The following is a 25,109-nucleotide window of genomic DNA, read 5'->3' on the forward strand; positions in this document are numbered from 1 at the left end:
ATGTACATAGAATAGATTTATACTTAGGTATATATAATGTAATGCATATGTGTACATCTTGTATTAGTTTAACTATATATAATTACAATGCCCTGTGGGCTTATATCCCCTTAACTTAGCTTTATGTATAGTTTTTTTTCTCCCTGAATTATGTCTACCCTCTGCTGAACTTCTTTCCTTTTCCTTCCTTCTCTTTCTTCCTTCCTCCACTTTAAATTTTTGCATTTATCCTGAGTGTATAGAAAGGGACTACCAAGAATTATGGCTTGGTCACTATAGGTTGGGGATATAGTGATTTCATAATTCTTTTATGTAATATGACCCTTGACCAAGTGTACTGCTCTTCATGGGAAAGGCAAAATGAACTGCGATTATTTCAGTCAACCAGCATTTTTGTATGTTATCCTTAAAGAGACTTTGACATGACCAGACTGTTGTTTATTCTTTCTGTCAGGGCATCTCTTGCTGGCCAAGAGCAGTATGAGGCATTCTGTATTAAATGCCTTGTAATGGGGAGGGTGTTTGGTGTTTCTTGCCAGCTGGATGCATTGGGCATGTAGACAGCTGTAATATGGAGGCGTGACCCTGAGATACTGAGAAGCTGTTTGGTTTGTTATAGCAACTGCGAGAGCTGATAGCCGAACACAAGCCTCATATAGATAAGATGAACAAAACTGGGCCACAGTTACTGGAATTGAGCCCAGGCGAAGGCTTTTCTATCCAAGAGAAGTACGTGGCAGCTGACACCCTTTACAGTCAAATTAAAGAGGATGTCAAAAAGCGGGCCGTGGCGTTGGATGAAGCTATTTCTCAGTCTACTCAGGTAATCATTTGCACCAGAAAGATGATTGAGCTCTTCCAAACAGAAGAGCATGGAAACACATTTTCTTGGATCTTCTGATTAAAGTTCAAACAAAATTATTTCACTACATTAAATCTGAGTATGGATGTTCTCGCTCCTCAAAGGTGGTATTTGGTTGGCCCAGTCCTTATATTTCTTTGCCTGCTTGTAGATACAATACAAAATAATTCTCAATGACTTAAGAAACATACAGCCGTCGTCACTGCCCAGATATTTAAAGAAGTGTCCATCCACAGTAGATGCCTCTGGGAGAGCTAAAAGAAAATGTTATTATCATTATTAACGAGACACTCCCAAGAAGGCAATAAGAAGAAAGACTGTGTGTACTGAGTAAGAAGGAAAAAATATGAAGTTGGAAACTGGTATTTTTCCCTTTTGAAAATACTTTTTTTCAAGAAGTTGAATTTGAAATTACCAACAGATTTTCCCTTTTCAGAGTTGTGCTTTAATCGTTAGATGCACTAACATTAGAGTGGTCTGTTTTATGGAATCCTGAGTGATGATTCCTTTAATATTGAAGGTAGTGTAGAACCTGAGTGAGTTTTTATAACTTTGCTTTATTGTCTGTGGTACCTTTGCAGTCAGATCTTTAAAATGCTTTCATGAATTTGATCATGTGTTTGAACATGAATGAAGTTCAAACTTCTTTTACAGTATCAGGGAGGCTTTTGTTTCTGTTTCGTTTTTTAACGTTTTTCAATACAGGAAATTTATAACTTAAGAAATAGCTTTATTCTCATAAAAAATGTTCATGAATCTTATACTTAATAATATAACTTTTTAGGATATCAAAGTAATGAGTAAAAAACAAAACAGTTTTGATAGAAAAACACAGAGTTTATTGAACTTAATTTTTAAAATTCATTTGAATATGATAAAATGAAGTGATGGGTAAGACACTGATATCAGGTTGTCCAATTATACATTAACCCATCCTGTTCGGTAACAAATACACTCAACTGGGTAGGTGTGTTAACAGAGGATCGAAGATCTAATTCATGATTGAGACATTAAATAGATGGGTTTTTTTCCATTTAAATTTCATTTTTGATAGCACAAGTCTTTTCCCCATAAGTGATCCCTTTGATTTACTTCTAGTTCCATGACAAGATAGACCAGATCCTTGAAAGCCTGGAACGCATTGTGGAGCGTTTGAGGCAGCCACCTTCGATCTCAGCTGAGGTGGAGAAGATTAAGGAGCAGATCAGTGAGAATAAGAATGTGTCAGTGGACATGGAGAAGCTACAGCCATTGTATGAAACTCTTAAAAAGCGGGGAGAAGAAATGATCGCAAGATCTGAGGGCACTGACAAAGACATATCTGCCAGAGGTAATAATTTCAGAATAAGGAAACAATTGAGCTTTACTTTTAAAATAAATTTAAATGTTTGTGCTGTTTACTGACAGTAAGTTGCATAATAATTTTAGAAAGGGTATTACCCGTGGGGTTGAAGGGCTGTGTACATAAATCCCTCATTTGTGTTTTCCTGTGTTCGTGGAATCAGTTACAGATACAACGTGCCGTTATGCAAAAGCCATGTGTTCTCTGGGACTTTTAAACCAGATGTTTAAAGGATGGTGCTAATAACACCAAATCTAGGGTTTTTTTTTCCCTCACTACTAATCACACACTACTTTACAGAATGGGTGCCCCAGAATGGGTAGTCTCATAGCTGCAGAAATGGCAACCACGACCTTAGCCAGCCATCTTAAAGATAGGAGCTGGGTGGGTCGAAGGAAAGGCGTACACATAGATTAGTGGAAGTTTATGATAAGAGTACTCTAGAAACAAGCCCAAAATACATATCCTACATTGTTATATTCCTAGAATTGAACAGACATTGTTATTCCTGATTTGGAGAGCTTAGATGGTTATGTCATTTTCTTTGGAATTAAGGTCAGCCTTGGTGAACTTGAAACTTGGTAAACTTTGGTCTACTCTGAGCTCACTTGACTTTGAGCATCTGCTTTTGTCAAAAAGAGCCTTGGTTCGGGAGGGGTAGGATACCCTGAGGTCTTTCATTTGTCTGGAATATGTTGTGTTGGGCCTAGCATTACCCAATAGACTGGGGTCAACCAAAATTGGATCCAGTTTTGGATACTTAGGAGATTGAATCACTGTTGCCATGTGAACTAAAACATTCGACTTTGTTGCTTATATGGCACTAACATGTTGCCTTTTTGATACTATGTTTTGTTATAGCTGTTCAGGATAAGCTTGACCAAATGGTTTTCATTTGGGAGAACATACACACACTGGTGGAAGAAAGGGAGGCCAAACTACTGGATGTAATGGAATTAGCAGAAAAGTTCTGGTGTGATCACATGTCATTGGTAGTAACCACTAAAGATACACAAGATTTCATCCGGGATCTAGAGGATCCTGGAATTGATCCTTCAGTAGTTAAACAGCAACAAGAAGCAGCAGAGGTAAGCAGATCTCCTTTAAAAATAAAATAAGTTGTGGTGTAATGAAACCTGGATTCCTCTGATAAATATTCAGAATTGCTCTATTTAAATTTATATTTCATTCTGAAAGTGGAATGCTTGGTGATGTAGTAGGATATAGGTTATACCCACAGATTTCACTTAGTACATATTTTTGAAGTTTCTCTTCATCCCCACTGCCTCTGCCTTATTTCAGGGCCTTTTTAGCTCCATCTTTTGGCTTCTGAAGTCCTCCAGAGTGGTGGCCCTACCTGCAGAGCTCTTTCCTTGCCAGGCCTGCAGGCTTGCCATCAGTCTTCTCTCCAGATCCACTCTCACCGGATCGCTGCTTCAAAACCCTCAGAGGCCTCTGCAGCCTCTTGCAACAGTGGACTGGCCTCTCGCATCCTCGCGTGGGCCAGCCTGTGTTTCCGAAGCCGTTTTGTCCTGCTGCTCCTTCATTAGAAAGGGGCTCCCCCAGCACTGGGGTGTGCACCTTCTGGTCTCTGTACTTTTGCATATTCGTTTCCTTGAGTGGAATGGCCCTATCCATTTTTATTTGTACACCCAATGCCCAGTTTAGGGCCTGTTTATGCTTCTTAAGTGTTTCTCAAACAAATAAATATATTTAACCAAGAAAATGAAGGCAAAAGTAAAACACTGCATTTTCCTTTCTTTTTTTTGTAGCTTACAAGTCCTAGGGAAATGACGTAAAATTTAATCCAGAGCTAGATTATCCTAAATCTACTAATGAGTATGTTAATTTGTATGAAGTTTTCAAACTCATACTTTACTTATATCTATTTTGTTGTGATTTTATTTTATTCTTTATGATTTACTCTTTGCAACTTTCACGTATACGGCACAGTAGTATTAACTATAGTCACCATTATATTTCCATGACTTCTTTCTCAAAAACTGGAAATTTGTACATTTTGACCCCCTTTGCCAATTTCTCCTTCTCCTGTCCCCTGACTCCAGCAACCACCAATCTGTTCTCTGTATCTGTAAGCTTGGTTTTGCTGTATGGGGAGGAGGTAGGGTTTTTTTAGATTTTTCTTTTTTTGATCACTTAACCTCCATGTTAAATGAATACTGCCAAACTGCTCTGTTTGAAAAACAAAATATGTTTCTACACTTTTCATTGTTATTAATATTTAAAGGAGCTGGTTTGTGGTATTTGTTACATAGAATTAATTTTTTAAATGTTTTCATGACAAACATTTGATGTCTGTTACAAAGGACACTTTTTTCTTTAAAATATTTCTTCTTATTGAAAAAATATATTGCAGAAGCTTGGAAGAGAGAAAGAAGAAAATTGATCATAACCCCACCTCCTAGAAATAAGTCTAATTAATGTCTGTGTGTATCTTTTTAGTTTCAGTGTGTTTTTGCTTAAAAAATTATTTTTTATTGTAGGCCATAAAGGAAGAAATAGATGGACTACAGGAAGAGCTGGATATAGTTATTAACTTGGGTTCTGAACTCATTGCTGCATGTGGGGAACCCGATAAACCCATTGTCAAGAAGAGTATAGATGAGGTACAACTAGCATATTTCCTTCTCTTGCTAGAATGCATTTTTAAAGAGATCTTGTATAACTAAAGCATATTTGATAGAAGTTGTTGAAAACTTAACAAATGATACTAAAAGAGTTCTAATATTTATGTTGTAGTTAAATTCAGCCTGGGATTCTCTAAATAAGGCTTGGAAAGACCGGGTGGACAAGCTCGAGGAGGCGATGCAGGCTGCCGTCCAGTACCAAGACGGACTGCAGGTAAGGGGGTCAAGGCGGGGCTGCCGGTGGGAGGAGGCCTGTGACTGAGGTCTGCAGAGGCCCACATAGACACCGCCCTAGGGCTGCCAGTGTGCAGGCAACTGCCTCGTCTACTGTCATTTGTGGTTTGCCTTCTAGAAGGTAGTTCTTGAGATCTGTGTAGATGTACAGAGACATCTAAGCATGTTTATACACGTGGCGAAATTTGCTTTGAAAAGAAAAATTTTACTGTTTAAAACATTGTAATGGTTTAGCACCAGACAGTGAGATGGAACCGCGTCAGAGTTCTGTTCTGAAGTTGAGTGGAGTAAGATGAAAGGAGTAAACACTATCTAAAAATATCACTAAGTTTAACTAAAGTCAGAAATAAAGAAATTTGATTTGAAGCCAGAGTTCCCCGTGAACTAAAATAGATTTCTGTTTTATTAGCTCATAATCTGTTGTGTAAAATGTAAAATGCTATTCTTCCTTTCCATATACATAATTCCTTTCCATAGTTGTTTTTCACATCCTGTAAGGGCTCTCCTTCAGTTTATTAACCATTTTTAAAGTTTTTTCTTTTTTCTTTTTTTTTTAAATGAAAAATCGCCTTGTCAGATGGGGCCAGCTCAGGGGCATGTCTCTCCCTACCTTCTTCAGTCTTATTCCATTTCCTAATAGGCTGGCCAACACTGAGTCTGTCAATCCTCCTACCGTATGGAAAAAGCCCTTCTGCGTATTTCCATAACCAAGTGAATATTATTTTTAAAGCTCAGATGAGAACATCTTTTCCTTTTTATTGTGCCATTTCATTTCTATATTTATAAAAATAAATATCACAAGCCAGGCTTTATGCCAGCTGAAAGTGTTTTGAACTTTGGAAATGTATGAAAAAATTCACTACAAATAATATCTTATATAACTCTACTCCTTCCCCCACTTTTTAACCAGAGAGATAATTTATTGGTTAGGTTTCAAAGGCCAGTAACTAATCAGGCTCCAGCCCTCAGTTTGTGAGACCAGATCATAATTTTCCTGACCTACTGGTGAGTGACTGAGTTGTGCCCTCTCCATGGCTAAGAGATGGCACTGCTGCCATTTGCAGACTGTTGGCCTCCAGAGCCATTAGCCAGAGGGGTCTGGCTAGGCACCAGGATTCATACTCTGTCCTTATCCCTGCTAGAAAAATAAGACCCACTGGAGGATAGTAGCATCACCTGTGGGAAATGAAGGGCCACTTGATTTATTAAATAGCTGGGGCTAGCTAGAGCTAGATCTTAAAGGTCCAGAAGCTCTAGACATTTCAGGGTTTGATTGTGAAGTAAAATAAATTTTATTTCCTGGTTTGCTGCTTAAGTTCTTGGGTTTATTAATGATAACCAAAAATACCAGATAGTTTCCGTCTATATGGTCTGGCAACGTTGTTAAAGTCCATTATGATTTTGTGTGTTCAGTATCTGAAAGAAATGTGAGTTGTGCCTTTCTGAAATGTTTGTATTACCTAACAAGAACAGGAAAAATAGATTGTGCAGTCTGTGCTGTAATTCAGAGTAATGGTCATAATATTAATCTCTGTAGGCACAGGATTTTAATGCTAATCTAAATAACATGTCAGGCTTTAGTTGGGCCAACTATTTCGCTCAAGTGCTAAACAATAAACTTTTTGCTAATTTGAATAAGCAGATGGATTTGAATCTTTTTCTTTCAGTATTTTTATATCATCTGCCTCTTAGACATAAGAAAGCATGGAGAATTCTATCTCATGTGTTGGAATTTCTAAAACTTTTTTTTCAGATGCATGTGTTTGAAAGTTCTTAGTATTCTAAGATTCTATTCAGAAAAGAATTTCCTTTGCAAACTTGGATGCAGAATTGGAGGTTATGTCTATTGCATATTTGGGACAACTTTTTCAGCATATTGTTGCTTTTATTTAGGTGAACCATCTTAATTGGTAAAATGGGCTCAATTCTTAATACCTGTATAGATTTATGATTGTACTTTTCTGTAACACTTGGGATGTTATAACAATTTCAGATGTATTGATAACTCGTGGACTAATGTGTTTTTCAGGCCGTGTTTGACTGGGTAGATATTGCGGGTGGTAAATTAGCTTCAATGTCACCAATTGGAACAGATCTTGAAACTGTCAAGCAGCAGATTGAGGAGCTAAAGGTATGTGTGGACTTCATTAATTTCAAAGACTGCATTTTATGTTCTTTATTCATAGGATTCTTTATGCAAATTTATTTTACGTAATTAGTTAACATTTTGATTGTGAAACTGGTTTAATAAGGTGCTTGTACAAAATGAGCAGCATGTAAATGCTCATTAAATGTTAGAAAATACCAGTCTTATTATTAAATCAGTCCCTGTTCATTATAGAAAAGTCAGAAAATACAAATGAGAAAAAAAAAAAAGTGGCTTTTTTAAAGCCACCCAAAATGTTATGTACCCAGAGGCAACTACTCTTAAGAACTGATTTCTAGCCTTTCAAATATCCTCCTGTTGGAAATGCAGTGAGGAGGGGGAGGTGCGGGTAGGGTGTGGGGGGTGTGTTTTATGCATATGTAGCTCAGACAATAGGGATTTTCATAACTTCATTATTCAGGAGTGTTTCATTGCCCTCAGTACCCATATAGCACCATTTTTGTTTTCTTCAGGGGGTCAGAGTAATCCATTTAGTCTAACAGGCTAAAGAAACATCCGAGGTCTAATAGTATTTCCCAAAATGTTTGTTTTGTAAAAATGTTTGTTGTTTTCTGTCTGCTTTCCTCTGTAATTTTTGCTTTTGTGGTTCTTGATCTCCAGCTGTGAAAATGGCTGGACTGTTTCCTCTTTGAATTCCTCTGTGCTGGTGATGATTTATCCAAGTGGGATCAGCTGTTTCCTTCCTAATTTCAAGTTTCCATCCACAGATACATCACACCATTTTCAATGAACTCTGCTAGATTTTTTTATATAGTTATTACCTGGGTTTAAAATTATAGCATTTTCATCTCTGAGTAAAATTTAGAATATTTCATTTAGAAATTATTATGGTTGCCATCATTAGATTGCAGTTTTTTTAACTATATGTGATCATGTAGTAAACACATGATATACTTTGTGTACATTCACAGGTGTACACTTTTGGATATTTACATATATCTCAATAGTTTTCATACAGCGGGCTGCTTAAGAGTGCTTTCTCTGAAATTAGATTGTCTGACATTACATCCCAGTGCTTCCACTTAGCCAGATACCCTTGGGACAGTTCTCTAACTGGTCTCACTTTTATGCCCTTAGCTTAAATTGAGAATAAAATTATTTTCTTTACAGGCTTGGTGAAAAGAAAGCACGTATTCATGATACCTTAGTTAGTATTTTTTAATTATTATTTTTATGCTTGAAAGGAATTAAGGGACTGTTTAGCCATTAATGACTTACTATTTAATGATTTACTATTACAGATTAAAAATAAATATTTTATGAAAGGACAGTCTCCTACAAGCAACCATTTGCTAACCTGTGTTGGTTGGCAATGCCAAGATTATTAAATACACGTTTAGTGAGTGCTGGGAGAGAAAATAATGTTATTCTGAGTCAGCAGTGGGTGAGGTGTAGGAATAACTATTAACACAGCACAGCTATGGAAAACATAAAATGTTCAGTGGATACAAGATGTGTATATGTTTTTGAGTAAGCAATGTTAACCTGGGTTTCTTAGAGATATTTTGGGGGAGTTTTTATTTTTTTATTTTATTTTCTATAATTTCAAAGCTTACATATTGAGTATATGTAGACATTAGAAATAAGATTAACCTTGTAATTTCTTACTTTTTTTTTTTTTTTTTAACCGTAGGGGACAAAAGTGTGAAATATCAAAATTATAAATAGAAATACCTTTCCATCATAAAACATTGAATAAAGAAAAAAGACTTCTCATCTTTTCAATTTATAATTCTTTTGTGTTAGATTTTTATTTCTCTTCACCTCCCTGACTATAAGAAGTACGAATTAGAATAAATATTGAATCCATAGATTTTTTTGTTTGAAGTTTTGATTTAAAACAAATTTCCTTTATATCTTTTTTTTTTTAATAGCAATTTAAGTCCGAGGCCTACCAACAGCAGATAGAAATGGAGAGACTGAACCATCAAGCAGAGCTTTTGCTGAAGAAAGTAACAGAAGAGAGTGACAAACACACTGTTCAAGACCCATTAATGGAGCTGAAATTGATATGGGATAGTCTGGATGAAAGAATTATCAACAGACAGGTAAACCCTGACACTTTCATTTAGAAGTTAGAAAAGTTCAAGTTCATATATTAAGGTAAAATCGTTATTAAAAGAAATTAGATAATTAAGTACCTAAACTTTCAAAGCCCCTAAAGTCTTATTTTATTAGAATTCTTCCTGTTTCTCACATGACTTTTTTAACCACAAGGGATTTCAAACTGGATATGTTGATTGGGCTTCATTGGATATGCTTTCAATTGATTTTTTTGCCTTTGTTACTTTTATAAAGGTATGTCATTCATAATATCGAATTCATATGGCTTTTCTTCCTCTTCACTTTCTTTGTAGCATAAGCTGGAGGGGGCTCTGTTAGCCCTGGGCCAGTTCCAGCACGCCCTGGATGAGCTGTTGACCTGGCTGACGCACACCGAGGGCCTGCTCAGTGAGCAGAAACCTGTGGGAGGAGATCCTAAGGCCATTGAAATTGAACTTGCCAAGCATCACGTATGTAGCTGCGTGTCGTGTTTCTCTATGCATTTTTAGTGCCATCAGATTGTTTCTGGTAGGTTTCCTCTTGATGGATTTTTCAAGTTTATGATTTTAGCACAGTTCACATTTGACGTTTGTAACTGACAATTAAGCTACTTAAAACACAATTTTTAAAAGATCATGATCAAAATTTTTTCTCCGTGGTTCAAGGCAGTCGTCAAGAACAGCAAGAGTAGGAAACTTCTGCTGAAGTTTTAAGGCTGCATGGCAAACATTGGTTTAAATCCCTGACCGTCCTTGTCACTGGATTGACGTGGGCTAGTTTTAAAGGTTGTTGGGGAAAGCCTACAAGTCATAGCCTCGAAATGTTCCACTGCAGGCTGTGTGTGTGTTTTCCCTCTGGTCACCCTTATCTCCGTGTATCTCACCTGCTGCTTGTTTGGCACGTTGGACATCTTTTCTGTTTGCCTATATGTCTCTCACTAGGTGGGAGTTTGCTCCATAGTGTCCATGTCTCCCTTAATTCCCACTGGCTTCCTGTGTCTTTAGTCTTTTTCTTTCTGAATCAGTCTTTAATAATATTTATTATATTTACAAGGGTTTTTATATGTCTGCACTTGTTTAAAGCTTTAAATTAAAAATTTTAATCTTGAGATACATTCAGAACAACTTTATATTGTCATCTTTGTGACATTTGGTTGACAGTTCTTAATAAAGAAAATTCCCTATCTCCTTAGAGCCCGAGGGGTTAAGGGAACAAGAAAGCATGGAGCTGACCACAGTGGGCCCCGAACTGAAAGCAGGAGGCATCTTTTGGGCTTTAGATGATCTCCAGCCTAGGTCATCAGAGCAGACCTCACAGGGGTTGAGAGCTGATCTCTACCTTATTATGATAAAGTTCATTTGTCTAGAAAAATAAATCCTGAAACCCAGTTGTTAGAATCTTTGTGCAAATGACCAAAGCTATTGACTTGGCCAGGAAAAGTGAGATACATTTTTTTTTTTTTTTTTTCAGAAAAAAAAAAGAAAAAAGAAAAAAAAATTTTCTATCTCTTAAGTCAGTAGGCTTAATGAATAACAGGTTATGCTCAGTAGAGTTTATCCTGACAGTCAACAGTCTTTCATAGAACTTTAGCATTCACATTAATAGAAGCATCTTACCTAAGGTTAGGTCCTAAATTCTGACCATATATAAGTTTTCCTTGATTATCAAATAGTAAATGTTTAATAATTTTACATGTTTATTATATTAAAATGAAAGGTTTTTGACACTTTAGTGTCACGATAAACAGTTTTTTAGTATTCTTGGTTCAGTGTTCCTTCTTTCATACATCTCCCTATAGTAATTGTACTCTAATTTAAATTTCTCTCCTGCTTGGGGTGCTTGGGTGGCTCAGTCAGTTAAGCATCAGCTTGGTTTCAGTTCAGGTCATGGTCCTGGGGTCCTGGGATCACGCCCCATGTCAGGGCTCTGTGCTCAGCAGGGCTCCTGCGTCTCCCTCTGCCTCTGCCCCTTAGCCTCACACACTCTCTCTTCCTACATCTCTAAAATAAATCTTTAAAAAACATTTCTCTCTATGCGGTCTATATGGTCATATATAGTCTATATAGTCATTGCCCAACCATATCTGATTAGGCAGTTAGGACTTACTTTGAATCATTAATTTTTTTTAATTATTTAATGTCTGTCTTAAACCTTTCTTAAAAGCAGTAATGACTAGTCAGACTGTCCTGCATGAAAATGTGTTTATTCCCATGGTGTGAGTTTATATAGGATTTACATTTTCATAAACTTAGCAGTTGTCATTAAAAGCAACGTACATCGGTGACAGGAATTTTCTAGAATATAGTAGCAGTGGGGACATGACAGACCCTGATGCAGTTATTTTGGCAAGGTATGAGTAGGGATCTTTTAGTTCTGTTTATCTATCTGTGAGGAGTTAGAAAGGTCTCCTTCTCCCTTCTCCTTCCATTTCTTAAAGGTCAGAAGTGAAAGGGCTTAAAATCACCAGCCCAGTTGCTAGAAGAAGGGAAGGAATGTTTCCATCCCTCTCCTTCTTGCTTCTCTGGTGCCTAGGCTCTGCCTTATGTAGCAGGAGTTTGACCATTCAGAAGAATGAATTTTATAGATCTACCTTTATACTTTGACCACAGGAATATTTAACTCTTAGCTCTGAAAGTGATTAGTATTGTTAACCTATCAAAGTACATGCTTTTTATAAAGATCCCTCCTTTTTAAGAATTATTAAGACATGAAAATTAAGTTCAATTAGAATGACTATGAATCAAATGAAAACATATAGAACCTTTTAATTATAGTCTCCAGATATTTAATGTCCTCAATTTGCAAGGTTATCCTAATGCAAAGAACTAACAAAATGTTCTTACATAATCATTTCAGGAGCTATTGCTAGACTAAGGGTATATCCAGGAAAGCTGCAAAATTAAGGGAAAAGAAGGCCACCATTTTAACACTTTCTTGTATTAAAATTCTCTGCATATGTTTTTGCTTAAGAATGTTTTATACTCAGCAAATTAAAGTTGCATGAAAAGCGATGTTAACATGTGATGAGCTAGTAAACATAGTGTTATCTTAATATTTTCAGGTGCTTCAAAATGATGTATTAGCCCATCAGTCCACAGTGGAAGCTGTTAATAAAGCAGGAAATGACCTAATTGAATCAAGTGCAGGAGAAGAAGCAAGTAGCCTTCAGAACAAGCTAGAGGTTTTAAATCAACGCTGGAAAAATGTTTTGGAAAAAACAGAACAAAGGAAGCAGCAGCTGGACGGTGCCTTGCGCCAGGTGAGTAAGAGTAAATTCTCAAACGTTCATTGTCCTGCAGGACCAAAATAGCATGGAATTCTGGGGCTCCTGGGTGGCTCAGTTGTTTAAGCGTCCACTCTTGATTTCAGCTCAAGTGGTGATCTCAATGTCTTGGAATGGAACCCTGCATCAGGCTGTGCATTCAGTGGGGAGTCTGCTTGAGATTCTCTCTCTCCCTCTCTCTTTGCCCCTCCCCCACCCCCCATGATTTCGCTCTCTTTCTCTCTCTCTTTCTGTCCTTAAAATAAATAAATAAGTCTTTATAAAAAAAAGTAGCCTGGAATTCTTTGATTGGTTTGCAGACCCTCATTTGATTTTTATCCCTCAAGGAGAGGAGTAAAAATAAGTGGGATAAAGAACAGAGCAGATGAGAAGACAGCCCTCTGGTTCTTAGTGTAATAGTCTTATCTGCTAGGGCTCTCATGAGGAAAGGCAGACAAATCCATTTGCACCTGCCTGTTCTTAAGAATGCGTGGAGAGGCTTAGCAGGCCGGGATTGTTTAAACCTTGTTTTCTGTTAGAAAGTGACAATGTGTTTACGGCCCAGCCTTAAAACTCTCTATCACTCCAGGCCAAAGGGTTCCATGGTGAGATTGAGGATTTGCAGCAGTGGCTAAAGGACACGGAGCGTCATTTGTTAGCATCCAAGCCGCTGGGAGGTTTACCGGAAACAGCCAGGGAGCAGCTTAATGCCCACATGGTAAGTCTATTATTTCCTACACCTGTGGCCTCCGATTAAGACCCTGACCAGTTGGTGTGGGCCCTGGTGCTAAATAAATTGTGGGAGAAGGTTTAAAGGATATACAGTTTTATAGCAGAAATCTTTGTGTGTAAGTGCTAGAAAAACCATTTACTGATTAAAATTTTCAAGTCAGAAACTATTCTTTATATCAGAGATTAGTGCGTCAGTATATGAAGAAAGGTTTTAGAAGTCTAGACATTTTTTTAGAAGCAAGCTTTTCCCCATAAAATGATGAGCTTGTATGGATAGTAACACAGCATAGTGTAAGTCTAAACTGTTGTATCTTGAGTGAAAAGAAGAATTCCTAAAGTAATTAGAATTGACTTTAAAGCTACTGCTGTAAGCATTATACTCCCACCTCATTGTCTGGAAGGCAGGAAAGTATGTTCTTGTTCTGTTCAAGAGTTACTTATTTGTTGTAATGGTGTTCACACTGTATCTTCAACTTCACACCTATAGTAGCTATGGACCAACAGGAGGCTTCTGCTAATTATCCAATTGGAAGCATTGTGCCTGTGGGCTGTTCCCACCCAGATTCTATGGCACTGTCAATTCTTAAAGATAAGGATGAAAAAAATAATGAAACTCGGGACTCTGGCTTTCTTTCACAGAAATGTGGACTGACAAATTAAATTTAGACTTTAATTTATTGACATTTCCTATTCATTTACATTGTAACTCAGCTTTAGAAGTTCTGAAAGAAAGGAGTCTTTCAGATTTTGAAAACTAATCGTTTTATGTACTTGCGAATTTGCATCAGAAAAATTTTTTAATATTCGAATGCTAATAATTAGTATTTGGGAAATAAAAGTACAGGTACTTAGGAATCAGGCATAAGAAATGGGCCATTATACATTAAAGCCTGTCGTCTTTATTGGATGTAGAGTGTTGTTGTAAGAGCTTATTGAAAAGGCACTTGGTTGTAAATAATTTTGAATTTGGTGCTTTGGAGAGGAAGTAACCGTCCTTGTAGGTATTGTGAAGAAATGTGACAGAGGTAGCATCTTACTCAGTTGCTGTGAGCAGTTAAAATCAATTCTATCAATCCAGTATAGAATTTCCTAGAAACCTTTAATGTATATTCATTGTTCTAGAAAATTACTGTGTATGTGGTTTTGTTGTTGTTACTGTCATTTTTTTGGTGCCACAGGGGACCCATTTGTTTCATTGAAAAAATAATTGACTAGTAACTTGGCAGTGCTTGTGTTTTCCTTTTCCATAAAACCTAACTGACTTTCAGATACTTCTTACTTTCCTGGAACTACCTTCATAGTTAATCAGGGACAATGTCCATTAAGTAGACGTTTAATGACTTCTTAAACTAACATACTTGGGATTATTCTCTAATAACAAATAGTTTTTAAATGTTGATTTAGGAGAATATAGTAAAAAGGTGGAAAGCAAAGAGCTTATCTTAGAAATACTTTACTTTTAGAAAAATATTACTGTACATATCCACTTACTTGGTTTGAGTGAGGTATTGAAAATGAGTTTGCTTAACCCAGTAGAGTTGTAAATTCCATGATTTAAGGAATTCTAAACAGTTACAGGTACTTGTTTATATCATTTTAGTAATACTCTTTTGATTTGGTTGTGTTAGAAATGAAGGAAACTAGAAAACCTGGAATATTACAGTTTCCTGAGATTTAGCTGTATTTAAAAGTTTTGCTTTAGGATTAAAGGCTTTTGGTAGGTGATATTATAACTATGTTTAGAAAGTTTTTTGGGTTTTTCTTTTTTTAGGGCTTAAATTACAAAGTTTTGAGAAAATAAAAATGTTTTGGAATTAGTAGTAATGCTTGTACATCTTTGTGAATACATTAAAAAACACTGAATTATGCACTTTAAAATAGTGAATTTTATGAATTATATCTCAGCTTTAAAAATTATTGAACTATGTTAGTTGAAAATGTTGAAAATATTAGACACAGGATGTATTTTTTAATAGGAGCTGTAATTTGACCCATGTTAAAATTGAACTAACGAAAGAGAGCTGGTCTTAGGTTTTTACATGAATGTAACTCTTTTGTGTTATTGATACTAAATTCTGAATTTGCCTGCATAATTTTTTAATATTCTCTGTAGAAGGAACACAACTTCATTGCAATTGAAAGCTTTAAAAATTCTATAAATGAGAGTAGTATCCATAGTACCACAAGTTTGTCTTTTTTAATTCCAAAGTCTGAATAACCGGCTTCAAATCTCTTACTGTATTGGGTCTCTATTTTCTATTCATCGTTTGTCTTCTGAGCACAGAATTAACTTATACTAAAAATTATTACAGCCATTGTATCACAGTCTGAGGAGGGACTTAGAAAATCCATTTTACAGAGGAGGAAACTGAGGCCCAGAGAGGTTAAATTACCCACTCAGGGTCACAGACCTGATTGGTTACAGTGCAGTGAAACCTTTCTGGAAAACATTTAAAACATTACTTCATAAACTTTAGCATGCTGGAATGGACCGATAATGATAGCACCATTTCTGAGCTTTCTGGCAGACAGGATTATGTCTACAGGTTTAGGTGTTGTTTCAGTACAGTGAAAAATTTGAATGTCAGGGTTATTCTGGGTTGGATAGAGGTGAATATAGGATAAGGGGCTTGGGATTGATGACCTCGAAAAAGGAACTCTTGGATTTTATTCTCTTAAAAGTGATATAACTTGGGGGGATATCTCAATTTAGGAAATCTGTGCTGCCTTTGATGTTAAAGAAGAAACATACAAAAGTCTGATGCAGAAAGGCCAGCAGATGCTTGCAAGATGCCCCAAATCTGCAGAGACAATTGACCAAGACTTAAATAACTTGAAAGAAAAATGGGAATTGGTGGAAACCAAGCTCAATGAAAGGAAAGTATGTGCTTTAATTAATGTCCTAGAATGATCATTTTAGTTGTTTTATTTTGTGGGCTTTACTTTATCTCCGAGTAGAATTATCAGTGGAACTTTTAATGATCTGTGTTTAAATTTTCTTTGTATACATATGGAGGTTTCATGGGGTCAGTTGGAAATAATATTCTCTTTTAACATGGGAGAACAGAGTTAAAGCAGTCTAGTCAAACAGATCATATATCAAGTGTTACTAGGTATATTTTTAAATTTGTGAACCACACTGATTCTGGATAGTTAAATAATTCTAATCACACTTATTTAGGTATGTAGTGGGAAGGGAAAAAAGGAGGGCAAGAGAGCAATTTGATTGTATATATAATAAGCACTTCCATAATAAAAGTCATGTAAAGGGATTAAAATTATCAGTGTTTAATGCTATCAGAGAAATGATAGGCTAGGAATACTAGATTGTGTGCCCTCACTGACAGAGCGTAATGTGCATATATTTCTTAGTACTTTGACCCCCAACATTAATCATGTGAATGTCAAGTTTTCTTTCTACAGATTCTGTTTAGTAATTATGTTCTGTGATATTCTGTGGTTAATTGCCCCCAAATCACAATTTTAGTTTGTATTAGATTTTTTTTTTTTTAGCTGCAGTGAGATCTTCTCACTATACTGAAGGGAGTTTGGTTTGCCAGTATTTTAGTGAAAGCCCATTACATTCATAAACTGTTTAGGTAATACAGAAATACAGATTAAGTACAAATAAAGTGTGGATGGGAAGGAAATCTGCCAGAGAGTGGTTAAACTGGGGCAAGGGAGGGGGAATTAAATATCACCAAATACTAAATAATCTGTCTTCGCAGACTAAACTGGAAGAGGCCCTCAACTTGGCAATGGAGTTCCACAATTCTCTCCAAGACTTCATCAACTGGCTAACCCAGGCAGAGCAGACCCTAAATGTAGCTTCTCGGCCAAGTCTTATCTTGGACACCGTCTTGTTTCAAATCGATGAACACAAGGTATGTTGTACTCACATGGCTAGCATTCTCATTTCAGGCCTTTTTGGACAACACACTGTTTTAATGTCAGAAGCATGAACTTGGTGGTTTGAAAACTTTATTTTATCCTTTAAAATGGTTTGAGCTTTTGGTTTGACACCAAAAGCATTTTTAAGATAAACAGTTTTGTTTTGTTTTTTTAAAGATTTTATTTATTTATTTGACAGACAGAGATCACAAGTAGGCAGAGAGGCAGGCAGAGAGAGAGAGGAGGAAGCAGGCTCCCCGCTGGCAGAGAGCCCGATTCGGGGCTTGATCCCAACACCCCGAGATCATGACCTGAGCCAAAGGCAGAGAGCCAAGCACCCCAAGATAGAATAGTTTTCATTTGTTTCTAATTCTACCTTTTTTTTTCCCTTTGGTAAAGGTCTTTGCCAATGAAGTAAATTCTCACCGTGAGCAGATAATAGAGCTGGACAAAACTGGAACCCACCTGAAATATTTCAGTCAGAAACAAGATGTTGTCCTAATTAAGAATCTATTGATCAGTGTCCAGAGTCGATGGGAAAAAGTGGTTCAACGGTTAGTAGAAAGAGGAAGATCTTTGGATGAGGCAAGGAAGAGAGCCAAGCAGGTAAACTTTTATAAAACTCTCTGAACTTGGCAATCAATCAGTTCTAGGTGTTGAAATACATATCATGTTGTTAAAAGTACTTTTGTTGCAAGCTGTATTCGTTGTAACAATTGTGGCACAAGGCCAAGGTGTTTATTTCCTAAAAGGGCTGTGGCCTGAGTTTCAACGGTGACATCACTCTTTGCCCTGGCAGCACCTTCCGGTCCTGAGGACTGATCTTGAAAAGACTGATTATAGCTTGGCTTCATAGACTAACTGTTATCATTAAGGTCCAAAAAGAGGCTCAGATTTTTTGCTGTGAGTTCGGTTTGTTGGTTTTTCCCTTTGTTCTTGCAATCTCTACTCTCATACTCAGACTAAGTCATTATACTTTATTAAATTGCTACCTTGTGTTTAGCTTCTCAGCCAGACTTTGTCCACAGACTCTCAGGGCCGAGAGGGGGACACTTGACCCTCTAGGCAGCTTCCTGAAAGGGCAGATTCTATGTCTGAGCTGGCAGGTTCTCCTCACCTCTCTGAATCTGTACCCTTGTTGACAGGCTGTCGTTTCTTCTCTAGTATTTTGGTGCAGTTCCACACTGCTTTTAAATTAATTGTCTGAAACTTTTAGGGCTGTTTTATTTTTCCTTTTTTGTTTAAGCTAGACAATCTGGAAAATCTCACAAGGAACGCCCCTTCCTATCTTCCCCTGTTATTAATATTCCATTCCTAGACTAAATACAGAGAAGAGGTAAAATTCCGTGTCTCTGTGCTCCAGGGAAGAGAGAGATGCACCTGCCTTGGTTGGCATAGATCTTTGAATTTTGCTAGAAACTCAGTATAATGTTGAGGCTGAATTTTCTAATGACTCTTTTTGCCCCATTTAGTTGCATTTTTCTGTAATTGGCATTTCACTCCATTCTTCTGGGGAGCCAGGCTCCGTCGGGTGATATAGAAGATGTCATGGGAGTCACATGTTTCAGTGTTTAACGCTCTCAGCACAAATTTGTTAAAAGCTTTAGAAATGACAAATGACATTGTTGTAGGATTACATGCTGTATTGCTTCTTTTTGAGGCGGATATATGATGTGTTCAGTGTTATCAGTGAGTCTGGAATAGAATCAGTGCCTTACTGTGTTTTTTAAGACAGTATTAATGATAAGCCTGAAATCCTCCTCTCCACCAACATAGCAGTATCCTCTGTGATGGGGGCATTGCTTGACTTACAAACATCTAGTTTATAAAAGTGTTTGTCCTTTCTCCATGCTGTCAGTTCTGTTTCCTCATTTTGTTTAGTCTGTAAGGTTTTTCTGCTACTTTTTGGGTGCAAAAGTATAGCATTTCCTCTATTTCTGTGGCTTAAAAATAGTTTTTAAAGGAGGACCAGCCTTAGAATCTGTGCCTTTGTACCATTAAACTTGCCATCCGTGATAGCAAGACTACCAAACACTGTGACTATTTCTTTATTTCTTATCATTCTAACATCTTAGTTTGGGTTCGGATGTGGATCATAGTCCTCTGACTTTGGCAGTTTCTGTGCCTCTTCTGGCCTCTGTATTTTCATTTTTAAGTTGATCGGAGTTGTCAGAAGGATGTGTCGGGGGATAGGTTTGCAGGGAGGTGACCTCATCGGGCCCTGTCAGCCTTGTGATCCCGTGCTCTTTTTCTTTATTGCTATGTCTCTTTTTGTTATTCCATTATTAATGTGCTTTGATATAAAACAGACTTTATTTTGATGACATCAGTTTTTTGTTATGTATCTGTCCACTTAAGTTTATTATGAGAAATTACTTATGACCAGTCTCACAATTTGGTATCCCAAAATAGTATTCACTAGTTCTCTGTGATAAACAGAAAAGAGACCATGGCTGAAATCAAGTATACGTAGCCCCAGAATAGTGCAAGGTCATAGATGCCAAGGAGAATTATGTTTTCTTAGAATTCACGTACGGTGGGTGCTCTTACATATAAACCAGTACATGAGGCACAGGCATGAATTTGAGGATTCTGATAGCAGCAGTAAAGGTACTGAACTCCCTTTGTATTAAGTAGGAATGGTAAGGCCTTTGTTGTTGTTGTTCTTGTTACTTTTTAGGACCGATTTATACACTTTATCTTTCGTCCCTCCCTTTTTGTTCCTTTTCCTTAACATGGGAGTGAAATACCTTAGAAGTAGACCCAAATCTGTCAGTGAGGGCAGTGGACAAATAAAATTCTCTTGACAGTTTATGTTAATTACTAAGCAAAAGGAAAGGGAGGTAAGTTCTCCCTGGTGTTTGCTGTTTCTAAGCTCATTTCTGTTTTTGTTAAAGTTTATGTGTTTGGATGAGTTACAACAAAGTGACCATGGTGGGGTCACAATCACAGAAGTCAAGAGTTAATAAGACATTTGTAATCCGATGAAGGCACTGTTTTCTTCTTTTTTAGGGGAAATTTGAATTAATTTTAACATTTTCATTAATTTCTATATATCGTAAGCATACCAGAAAATTTTCTGGACAGAAATGTACATTTCTTTTACAGTTTCATGAAGCATGGAGTAAACTTATGGAATGGCTAGAGGAATCAGAACAGTCTTTGGATTCTGAGCTGGAAATTGCCAATGATCCAGACAAGATAAAAACACAACTTGCACAGCATAAGGTGGGTCTGTAATTAAGAAAAGCATATATACCATTCTTTATCTCAAGATCACTTTTAAATTCTTATTTGGTTGTGTATTTATTCATCACTAGGGCGAAGAAAAGGCCATCCAATATGGACCTCCATTAAATTTAAAACCGATTGCTGTTCACATTGGTCAAGTGGCAGTAGTATCTTTTCTCTCTGCTGACCATTCCCCTATGATTCTAGGGTCAATTGTTAAAATAAAATATAGAAAATTAAAACTGGAAGTGTTTTATAACCTATAACATAAAAGATTTATAGGAGTTCAAATGTTGGCATTTTAGTTTTTCACATGTCTGTCTTGTAATTTCTTTCGTAGATCAAATGCCATGTAGAAGATAATTTTATAGCAGAAAGTACTGTAATTTTTGCCATTAGGTTCTCTCAAACAATTTAGTGGGGTAAATTGGTTGCCTCTACACAAACTGATACTTTATTATATATATGTGGTATATGAAAGTCCATCCTTATCCTCAAAGACTTGGTGGCTTCCTTATGTAGACTAGAAGGTATAGAAGCATAGTATTTTATATTTTCTACCTTTTTTATTCATACCACACGGCATTCAAAGAACATTCCCATTCTCCTCAACTCTTTGAATTTGGGTCTGTCATTCTGGTTATAAAGTGATATCAGCCCTCAGGGTAAGGATATGGGTAAAAGAGAGTGGGTCCTGCAAAAACACGTTTATCATTTTAAGTGTCTACATATATTTTATTGCTTGAAACGTGATCATTTTTAAAAAGCTGAGAAAAATTGGGGTGATGTGGGGCTTATCATCCACAGAGAATTCTAGCCATCCTCTTCATAAAGGTCAGTTGCTTCTCTGGGTGGTTCTAACAGAACTCAGGAAGTCATGATCCTAGGAGCACAGAAGGAGACATTGAGCACCTGTTCTTTGACTAGATGAGGACAACTGAGTGGCTTGTTCTGCTGGTACTGTCTGCCCTTGAGCTGCCGCATTCAATATTGACAGCACAATGACAGTGAGCAGCATCTTTTCTTCCCTTCGGATGGAAAAAAGAGAGGCTCCCTCTCAAAATACAATGCCTGTTTGAACTTGAACTTAGTTGTCATGTCATGTAGTCTTATGAAAGTGTATTGTGTATTCAAGTTGGAGAATCCTAGAAATAAGAATATGTGAAGAACCCTGGTAGATTGTCTGTTGTTCCTAGTGTGACTTGTTGCCAAAGTCAACTTTTGTCTGAGACAAAGGTACAAGATACATTAAGCCAATTTTAAACATCTTTTCTGTTCATCTTTTAGGTATTTTTCTGTTTTTAAATAAGTTTTGATCTGCCTTGTATTCAGCTATAACATTATTTATGTATCTGTTCTTTCGGAAAAAATCTTTCAGTACAATGATTCTAAAACTAACATCCTGTTATTGGATAACAAGAAAAAAATAATTACAGAAAACAAACTACAGAAATAGTATGGTATTGTAATGGTGTTTATTGCTTAAAAATTCCCAGATGAAGTGGCTTCCTATTATAAGACAAAATAAATATCTTAGTTCTGTTAAGAAACTTAGAGTGTTTAGCTTTTAAGGGAAATAAAAGCTCGTTAGGTAATTATAACCAAGGTTATTTTGGAAAATTATACATTTGCATAGCATTTTATTGTCTAAGGTGATTCTCATGTGCTTATCAGGGTTTAGAATCACTGTGGTGGTGTTTCCCTGATGTATTATGAGCTTGTTAGGTTGACCTTCCTTCCTTCCCATCCCTGAAATTGTATATTCAATAGCAGCTGTCTCATTCTTGCTATTAGACACTTACAAACACACATGAAACATAAGGTGATAATGAGATGCCTGCAAAGACAATGTCCCTGCCCTAGAGAAGCTTGTACCTGAGTTGTGTACAGAATATAATCCATCCCTCCCACACATACACATTTACATGCACAAACATGCAGATTAACAGTGTAAAAATGGCAAAGTATAGATGTCACATTGGCAACATGGCTATTTGGTACTGGAAAAGTAATCTGTAGATCCTGTGAGACTTTTGGAAGGCATCATAGAGGCGAGGAGGAGAGGGGTAGACTTGCCAAGGGGTGTGACTGGAATGAGCAGTAGGTCAGAACGCAGGAATCTTGAGATGTGGTTCTTCTTTGTCCCTCATCCTGGCTCACAGATGAAATTATATGTACCATCATTGTGAACATCCAATGTGTGACAACAGATCTCTCTGACCAAAAACCAAAACTCTAGTAAATTCACAGATTATGAGTCACTCTATGTCCACCATAGGTCCTTCAGTTACTCATTGAGTGTTAACTACTTTTTCCTTTCCAAACTCCTGGGTTTTTCAATAGGCGATTAGCAATTTCATTGTATTATAACTCGTATACTGTTTGTGGTTTATAGCTATAAAAGATTCAAGATTTGTTTTGCTTTGAAATTACTGTCTTCATAATAATAGGTACTTTCAAAGCCACGTGGCTTCTGAGAAAAGTAAACTCTTCAGTTTATAAGGATTCTTTTCCACCCTGGTGCATTCCACTGTCTGACTTGATCATTTGCTGATGTCTTCCTCTATTAAGACTCCATTTATTAGGGGCGACTCTCTTAACTATTTCTTAGCCCCAAGTAGAAATGCACACTGTTTTCTTGTTAAATGTATAGGAGTTTCAGAAATCACTTGGAGCCAAGCATTCTGTCTACGACACCACCAACAGAACTGGACGTTCCCTGAAGGAGAAAACCACCCTGGCTGATGACAACCTGAAACTGGATGACATGCTGAGTGAACTCAGAGACAAATGGGATACCATCTGTGGAAAATCTGTGGAAAGGTAACATGTCCTGTAGGGTAGTCTGGTTACCTTGTAGGTTTCTTTCAAGTGTACAATAGTGATGCTTTGTAGGAACATTCTAGGAACCTTAAATTCCTCCTTTGCCTGGGAACTTCTGGTCATCTGTAATACCCAACTTACACAGTCCCTGCGCCCAGAAGGCTTGGTTGTTCATTATTATTTATTTTTAATTACTTGATTCACTCAAAAGTAGTATTACTCTCCAAGCCTGTCATCTCATACCTGACTTCTCTCAGGTCTCCCCAGGTCTGCTCTTGTCCTCCTTAATCCAGTTTTCCCATAAGTAGGAGGATGGTCTTTTTAAAATATGAATGGGGTCTTGTCATTGCCCTGCCTCATACTTTTTAGGAACTTAATACTGAGTGTGAACCAGAACACAGGCTCCTTAGTGTGACGGGCAAGGTCTTCCCAATCTGACCCTGGTGTTCCCTTCCAACTAACATCTATCCCTTTCTAGTCTTCTTTCTCATTATACTTGAACCATAAAGACCCAAAACTAATTTCTAAGTCTTTAAGGATTTAGAAAGTACCATTGTAGTAGAAGAGTTCAAATATCTTAGAAATGTTTTCAAACAATTCATAGATCCTTGGTTTAATTACTTTTGTCAGTATCAAGATTAAATAGAATATGCTAATAATAAAATTATATTAGAATAGAAAATTAGAATATAGTCTACAGAATACATAGGAAGAATATAGAAATTTTGCTGTTTTTAAAAATCCTTAAAACCTTCCATTTCAAAAGGTTATATGCTTTTTACAATGTCCTATAAATGATTTCATGGCAGGCAGACACCCAAATGCCAGGGGTTGGAGATGGGGCAGGTTGTGACTACAGACAGCATGTGGGAGGTTTAGGGGATGACGGAACTGTTCTTTCTTAATTATGAGATGGTTACATAAATCTCTACATGTGTTACAATTCATGGAACTGTACACTCAAAAAAGTCAAGTTCACTGTATGATAATTTAAACCAAAAAAATTTTACGGCTTTTTTTTTTTTTTTTTTTTTTTAATGAAGAAACTGAAAGATCACTGATTTCTAGAGGTGATAATGAAGGAATTTTACAAGAACAGATACGATCTACTTAAGGACTAAAAAAGAAAATTTGAGAAAAGTTTTGTTATTTTCTAAAGAAGGCAAAGAAACACACTGAATATACCTGTATATTATTTTTTTCTTTGACCACTGCCCAGCCTTTATAAATGGAATTTAGATATTCGGGTATTTGGGTGGCTTTTCTGTTACTCAGTCTGATTTTTCCACCTTTTTCCCCAGACAAAATAAATTGGAGGAAGCCCTGTTATTTTCTGGACAATTCACAGATGCCTTACAGGCCCTCATTGATTGGCTGTATAGAGTTGAACCCCAGCTGGCAGAAGACCAGCCTGTCCACGGAGACATTGATTTAGTGATGAATTTGATCGATAATCACAAGGTATTATTAACTGGGACATTTTATTGATCTCATTTGATTATCCTGAATTTAGAGGAAACTGTAACCCCTTATCTTAGCCTTTTAAAATATAGAGACTATATATCATAATATGTAACAGTCTTTAGTACTGATATGTGTGTGCTTTAAGCAGAATCAGGAAGCCAACTTTAAAAGTGATACAGGAAAATTAGTATCAGTGAGATACTTTTTTTTTTTTTTTTTTTTTTAACAATTTCTAGATCTAAAACCTTTTAGAGTTCTCTGGTGCTTTAAAACATGTTCCAAGAATGTTTTATAGTCTTTTGTTATTCATATAAATAATTATGTAATTTAAAATCACTCCCTCAGTGACCTGGAACTTGGTCATTCCATAAGTGTATGGATTTTTGACATTATCTACAGGAGTGAAGATA

At 36.7% G+C, this 25,109-nt stretch overlaps 1 protein-coding gene across 3 annotated transcripts in view; it reads left to right on the top strand.

Moving 5' to 3' along the window:
- The window catches only part of LOC111152327 (dystonin), a 474,965-nt gene that overhangs the window by 425,052 nt on the left and 24,804 nt on the right, over positions 1-25,109 (top strand). For all 3 annotated transcript variants that reach the window (XM_022510820.1, XM_022510821.1, XM_022510822.1), the window contains 16 exons: positions 620-823; positions 1,961-2,192; positions 3,066-3,292; positions 4,709-4,831; positions 4,965-5,066; positions 7,116-7,217; positions 9,128-9,301; positions 9,611-9,766; positions 12,358-12,555; positions 13,148-13,276; positions 16,004-16,171; positions 17,019-17,174; positions 17,581-17,787; positions 20,290-20,409; positions 23,066-23,235; positions 24,537-24,696. In XM_022510820.1, coding sequence (XP_022366528.1) covers positions 620-823; positions 1,961-2,192; positions 3,066-3,292; positions 4,709-4,831; positions 4,965-5,066; positions 7,116-7,217; positions 9,128-9,301; positions 9,611-9,766; positions 12,358-12,555; positions 13,148-13,276; positions 16,004-16,171; positions 17,019-17,174; positions 17,581-17,787; positions 20,290-20,409; positions 23,066-23,235; positions 24,537-24,696 — 2,628 coding nt within the window. The remainder of the gene's footprint in view (positions 1-619; positions 824-1,960; positions 2,193-3,065; positions 3,293-4,708; positions 4,832-4,964; positions 5,067-7,115; positions 7,218-9,127; positions 9,302-9,610; positions 9,767-12,357; positions 12,556-13,147; positions 13,277-16,003; positions 16,172-17,018; positions 17,175-17,580; positions 17,788-20,289; positions 20,410-23,065; positions 23,236-24,536; positions 24,697-25,109) is intronic.

The sequence above is a fragment of the Enhydra lutris genome, unplaced genomic scaffold, assembly GCF_002288905.1.
Source record: "Enhydra lutris kenyoni isolate GAN:26980312 unplaced genomic scaffold, ASM228890v2 scaffoldscaffold28, whole genome shotgun sequence".
In the NCBI taxonomy this organism is placed as follows: domain Eukaryota; kingdom Metazoa; phylum Chordata; class Mammalia; order Carnivora; family Mustelidae; genus Enhydra; species Enhydra lutris.